This window comes from Lethenteron reissneri, chromosome 22 (assembly GCF_015708825.2).
Source record: "Lethenteron reissneri isolate LAM-NWPU_2019-01 chromosome 22, ASM1570882v1, whole genome shotgun sequence".
In the NCBI taxonomy this organism is placed as follows: Eukaryota; Metazoa; Chordata; class Hyperoartia; order Petromyzontiformes; family Petromyzontidae; genus Lethenteron; species Lethenteron reissneri.
The window spans coordinates 10,533,172-10,539,171 of record NC_083800.1 but is presented as its reverse complement, the minus strand read 5'-3'; the positions used below and the strand labels follow the sequence as shown (position 1 = coordinate 10,539,171).

Genomic DNA, 6,000 nt, shown 5'->3' with positions numbered 1-6,000 from the left:
TCCCCTGGGACGCCGCCCTTGTCAGGGCCGTGCAGGACCGAGCCAGTGGCGTGGTCCAGTGAACCAGAGTTAGTACTCTGGGACTCCGGGTACCGTAGCCCGACTGACCAGTGTCGGGCCAGATAGCCTCCCCTAGCCCGTTAGTGGAGGACTAGGAGGTAGGTCAGGGGTAGCTAGTAGAGTATTCCCAGCTATCCGGGTGAGGGGGCCGATACACCCCTCTAGTATTGTATGTCCGCAGTGTGACTACTTGTACGAATAAATACGTGTGCCCAACAACGGCGTCCAAGCGTCATCAACGGTACTTCACCAGTATAAAAGCCGCCAGCGCCCACTGGCCTTGCCACAGGGTGGCAGTCGCGACACGGCGGAGGCTGCAAGGCGGAGAAGATGACGAGAGAGACGCGGCACCACCGTTGTTGAACATTAACCGACGACTGGACAAAACAACAACAACCACCGCCATTCAGCCACTAAGTGTCGGTGACGTTCACTACGACGCTCGTGCCAGGCCACGTGCGCGTCGAGGCCACGTGCAGCGTCGAACGCCCTGCCGCGACGAAACACCGCGCGTGCCCATTTTATCGTCCGTCCGATCGTCTCCCCACCATGGCCGGGCTCAACCCGAGGAAGAAACGACGGAAGGAACGGGACGACGCGAGCGAGGTGTCCTCGCACGTCAAGTTCGACGAGGTGGTCGTGTATTTGGTGGAGAGGAGGTTGGGTGCCAGCAGACGCCAGTTTCTCTCGGCTCTGGCCAGGAGCAAAGGCTTCCGCGTGGATAACCGCTTTAGGTACTTCCGCATTTGTATTGTTTTTACGTGCAGCGATGTCAACGAAAGGTTTATTTGACAAAAAAATGTCATTCACGTTATGGACCGTCCATAAATGACGTCACGCTACTATGGGTGGTGGGGGGGGTCAGACGTTTGTGACGATGTGTGACGAGGGGGGGGGGGGGTTAGAAATGTGACGTCACATCAAAATGCGCAACTTTAAATAAATATAGACAATACGTTCTACTTAATTAAATAGACTTTTTAGTAAATGTTTTCTCCTACAACATCAGAGTGCAGCGCCACATTAAATACGCACTACAATGACAGTAGTTCAAAGCGATTTGAAGCATGTTTTATTTGGGGGGGGGGGGCAGAGCTTTGTGACGTCATATTTGAGGGGGGGTCCTGACTTTTTGTGACGCCGTTTGACGAAGGGGGGGGGGGTCAAAAATCGTCCAAAATCGCGTGACGTCATTTATGGACGGCCCCTTAACAAAAAAATGCATTCACATTGACGAACGTCTCGTCTCCACGGTTGCAAATGTTGCTGCTGCTGCTGCTCTGCGAGCGTGAATGGTGTTGAGTAGCAGGAGTCGAACCGAGGTCCCCGGAGACACGGAATTTTCACACTTTGTAACACAATTTTTGTTCCTGGGTAGTAAGTGATACGTTTTAATTGATCATGCCTAAAATGTAGAGAAAATGGCTATCATTCCCCACAAACTTTGCTTTTGTGACCAGGACTTTACGTGAAGGAATGACACAAATGCACACCACGTTTTCTCATTGAACATTGGTAACTTTCAAAATATCAATGTCCTGGTCACAAAAGCAAAGTTTGTGGTGATTAATATAAATTTGCTGTACTTTTGAGGCATAACCAATTAGGAAATAACACTTACTACCCAGGAACAAAAAATATTTTTTTTTCTGACAGTGTAATCCGTGTCGTCGTGTGTGCTGCCCCTGCTGGTTTATCCATGGCTGCGATGTTGAACTCTGCGGGTGAAACTGATCCTTTAACCCAGAATCCATGGCAATGCACGGGCTCTACTCCTGAATAGGGTTGTTAGCACACGCCATGATGCTCTGATGTATCAAACTATATATATATACGTGCATTTTATCAGGTAAGGCCCACACGAGCTATATAGCTATTTTTCAGAAGAGACCTGGCCACAAACGATAGCTCAATGAAGTGGCTTCTCATGTGGACATGTATATGAGCTGACATATTCTAAACGCATGTCGTATCTAAATGTGGAGGGGAAAACACGAAAGACCAGGAGAAACATCCACACGATGCGAATATACGTGTATAGCTGCTGAGAATATGACCAGCCAATGCCAGCAATTTGTGTCAGATTGTAACTTCATTTAGCAAAGCATGAGATTGGAGTCGCCACCACCACCACCATCAAACCTGATGTTATCCCCCACTAATGCCACAGGCTTAAGTCGGCACCGAGGCCATTCAAAGAAAGGGGAGGATTGATGCTTTGTTAAATACAAAAGACTGGATCGTAGGAGTAAGATAATAATGCTGATTATAAATATTTTTGGACCACCAAAGTTGATGCGGAGATGCAAGTGTGGAATTTAGTATGGTACTTTTAATCGAGGATAATGTGTATATTGGGTGGCGTGTGGAGAGGGTTAATCCAGCAGTTGGTAGAGAATGTCATGAAGTATCGCACAGTAATACTATAATAACAGTCGTTTATCTCTTCCAGAAAAGCCTGAATAAGTCCCACGTGTTTTCCAGTCGAGTTTTTCTTGGGAGGTTTGGCCAGTCTCTGTATGGGAGAAAACTGGACTTCATGCTGAGTAGCAACCCATATGAGGGTACAGCAATCAAACATTTGCAAAGATTAGTCCTTAGCCTACTCACATTAATGGCAAACGTAGGTTTTGGAGTACCGTATAATCTGTGCAGATGCGGTTCAGGTGGCACGCGCCTGTAACCCAGAACTTTATAAGACAAAGATTGGGGGAAACTCAAATCCCCTGGGCTTCAAAATGGCCAGGAGATGGCAAATAAAGTAAGTGGGATTATGCTTTTTATTTTATTTATAAGGAATTGACAAAATAGGGAAGTGACAATCTATACTATGGAATTGGCCAGACATTTTATTTCATGAACTGCTTCAAATGAAGACGTTTCTAGTTGAATAAATTGCTTTATTACCTAGGGAAATGTATTTTTGCTGAACGGTTGATCACGAGCTTAGAGGCTGTAAATCCACTGCGTCATAGCCTTCAAATAACCACTGTCTCTGTGCCCGCCATAAAAATGGCCATGCTTGCTGTTTCTCAGCGGCGCGGTCACACACGTGGTGTCTGAGGGCCTGTCTGCAGACGAGGTGCTGAAATGGCTGGGGCAGAACGGGGGTGCTGATATCTCTGCCGCCTCTGCAAAGCCGACGTTGCTTCACAGCACTTGGCTTACTGCCAGCATGGAAGCCAACCATCCCGTCTCAGTGCAGCCAACACACATATTACAGGTAAATGCGAGTGGCTGCCAGCGAAAAGAAATGACCGCAATAAAGAGTTGCAAAGTGCAAAGTTGTGAATCGTATTCTTTTCATTGCAGTGTTATAATCTGTCTTGGCTGGATTATGCTGGCTTAAGAGTGCTTGAGCCACTAATTTTGGCTCCTAGGTGCTGATGTGTCTGAATCAGGTATTCATGTTTGGCCTTTAATCCTTCCATCAGAGATAATTCCTGAAGTTATTAGCACCACCCCCAACACCGGTTTTAGGTAAGCATTTGTTTTGTTAGCACATATTACAGTTTTGTTCACAGCATCATCCTGAGGTGGATACATTTCCATTTAGAATGACCATGGAGGATGAAATCACTTCTGAAGTCACTTTAGTAGGCATCAAACTAGTCACTTTAGTAGGCATCAAGCTAGTCACTTTAGTAGGCATCAAACTAGTCACTTTAGTAGGGATCAAACTCGAAGAGTGGCATAACTTTTATATACCATGCAAAGTATTAATATTGCCTGTTAAACTGATATTGTCCCGTACCTCCAGTTAGCACGTTTGGCTACGTACCGTGTGAAACAAGTTAAACGCACGTACTTTTTTTTTCTTCTCAGGAATTGAATGACATTAATTTGGTGGGTCTTTTATGCAGCTATTAGTGATTTGGCTGAGAGCATGTATGGTTCAGCCATGTTTGTTTGTTGAAGTACAGAGAGTTAGCCTGGTAACTTTAATCTAAATTGTCTTATGGTTATTGTTTGACTTGCCTCCCACTGGGATTTTTGCACACAGCGTTCATATGCGGTGTTTTTTTTCTGGAAGACTTTGCTGTTTTTTCTTGGATTTTTCTGTTGCACGTAGTCACTTTAAGATGTTCTTTGTTCATGTTTTTGTTTGTTGCGGTTGCACCCGAGTCAAGAGCCGCATGGCTCGCAGGGCTATACCTAATACATGAAAACTGAACTAGTTATGCTTGAGAACCAAGTTTTAACAAGGGTGGCTGTCTGAATTTTAGATCCCAGGATGTCAGGGGTGCAGGCTCAGTGTTCTGACCGATCAAGTACGTAGCCATGTTAACCAGGAGAGACATTTTGACTTTTTATTTAATATAATAAAATCATCATGGATAAATAGAGTACCAGTGATTGTCCACTGTAATCAGTTGCATGATTTAAGGCAAGTCAGAGAGTCTTCCTGCTAAAACGAGCATGTGCTCGTTCATGCCCGACTGGGAATTTAACTCTTGCTTTACAGTTGCGAACTGAGCACTTTAACCACAGCACCACCTCGCCAGATGTTTTAGATTTGTTGCATCACTTTTGTGCTAAGTAACTACATAATGTCAAAAGTGTCTCGCTGCTGGGTTGGTGCTCATTTCCATTGGCAACCTTTAGCCAAAGTTGAAAATTCCATAGTTCTATGGTTGGGATCAAATTTAAGACAATAATTGAATGTGGTGATATAAGGGGTGGCATGCTGTACCCTGGGTTGACGAGTCCATTCATGTGATTTTTGTTTAAGCCCTTTGCGGATATGGCAATACCACTGTGTATAGGTTTAAGGTTGTGATGAGTGGGGCAAAGACCACTTTTAGTGACTATATACAGCTCACCTGGGTTTGACCCATGCTCGTATGTTCTCTTTGCGTTATAAGCTCAGCGTGTTGTGCTGAACTGCAATGCACCTTGAAGCATGTGGTACTTGTTTTCGTAATTGATTTCTTTTCGTGAATTTCCTTCAGTGGAAACCTATATTCTGTAACATCCTGGAAATGCGAGGAAGGTCTCGGAGATTGAACATTCATTCCCAAGTCAAAGGTTTTGTACTTCGAGCAGCCCCACATTTGCCTTTTATAGCATCAACTATTTTTAAAAGTGTGTCAAATTTCCAAGTACTGGTTGTTGTTAAGATCACGTTTTTGTTATAGCATAAGTCCTACATTTTGGAGTTCATGATCTTATTGAATCTAGCCAAGAGGCCGGGGTTAGAAACCACATTTTAAATATGCGAGTTCAAATCCTGGCCGAAGGTTGACTCAACTCTATAATTTCCCTGTGGTCAAATCAACATTGTTTATCCAATGGAGAGGCTGGTCCCCATCATATGATAGAGGAATTTCCACCACAGGCTCAGGACCACCAAACGGAGAGGAATATCACACAATATATTGTCATTCTTGGATCACAAAATGTAAATATATGAAAACTAAATTCATTACAGTTTTAAATGTTACGTTGTGAAAGTGTACGTCTCTGAGTGCGTTACTGTTGTATTATTGTTGTATTACTGCTTGCACACACGACTAGACATTTCAGTCGAAGTAAAGGCAATGCTAAAACAGGTGGCTGAATCCTAGATCTGGATCCATGATCTGAGTGGTATCGACTTAGCACTCTGACCCAGGCAATAGCCCAGAGAGCCGCTTTGGCCAACTGTGACGTTAAAATTATTACGTCTTCCTCTCTGTTGTTGTCACAGGTGAGCCCCACTGACGTTTCAACTCTGCCGCAATGCGCGCAGCTATCAACCATTGCTCCGTACGCCTGCCAGAGGAGGACCCCCTTGGAGCAGCCGAATCAACGGTTCACGGTAACGCACGCCGGTTGCCACACTGTGCCTCGTGCATCGCACGCGGCCACCTTGACAGCCAGGCTTCAGTCTCCACTCATGCAGTGACACCCACACTGGCATCATGTCACGAGGCAAAGCATCCATTCGGATCTCTTGCA

The 6,000-nt window shown here is 45.1% G+C and overlaps 1 protein-coding gene across 1 annotated transcript in view; it reads left to right on the top strand.

Annotated features, from left to right (window-relative positions):
• Positions 1-359: 359 nt before the first annotated feature.
• Positions 360-6,000, top strand: part of LOC133345621 (DNA nucleotidylexotransferase-like) — a 76,245-nt gene continuing 70,604 nt past the window's right edge. The window contains 3 exon segments of the mRNA XM_061556549.1: positions 360-794; positions 3,097-3,283; positions 5,750-5,860. Coding sequence (XP_061412533.1) covers positions 610-794; positions 3,097-3,283; positions 5,750-5,860 — 483 coding nt within the window. The 5' untranslated portion in view covers positions 360-609.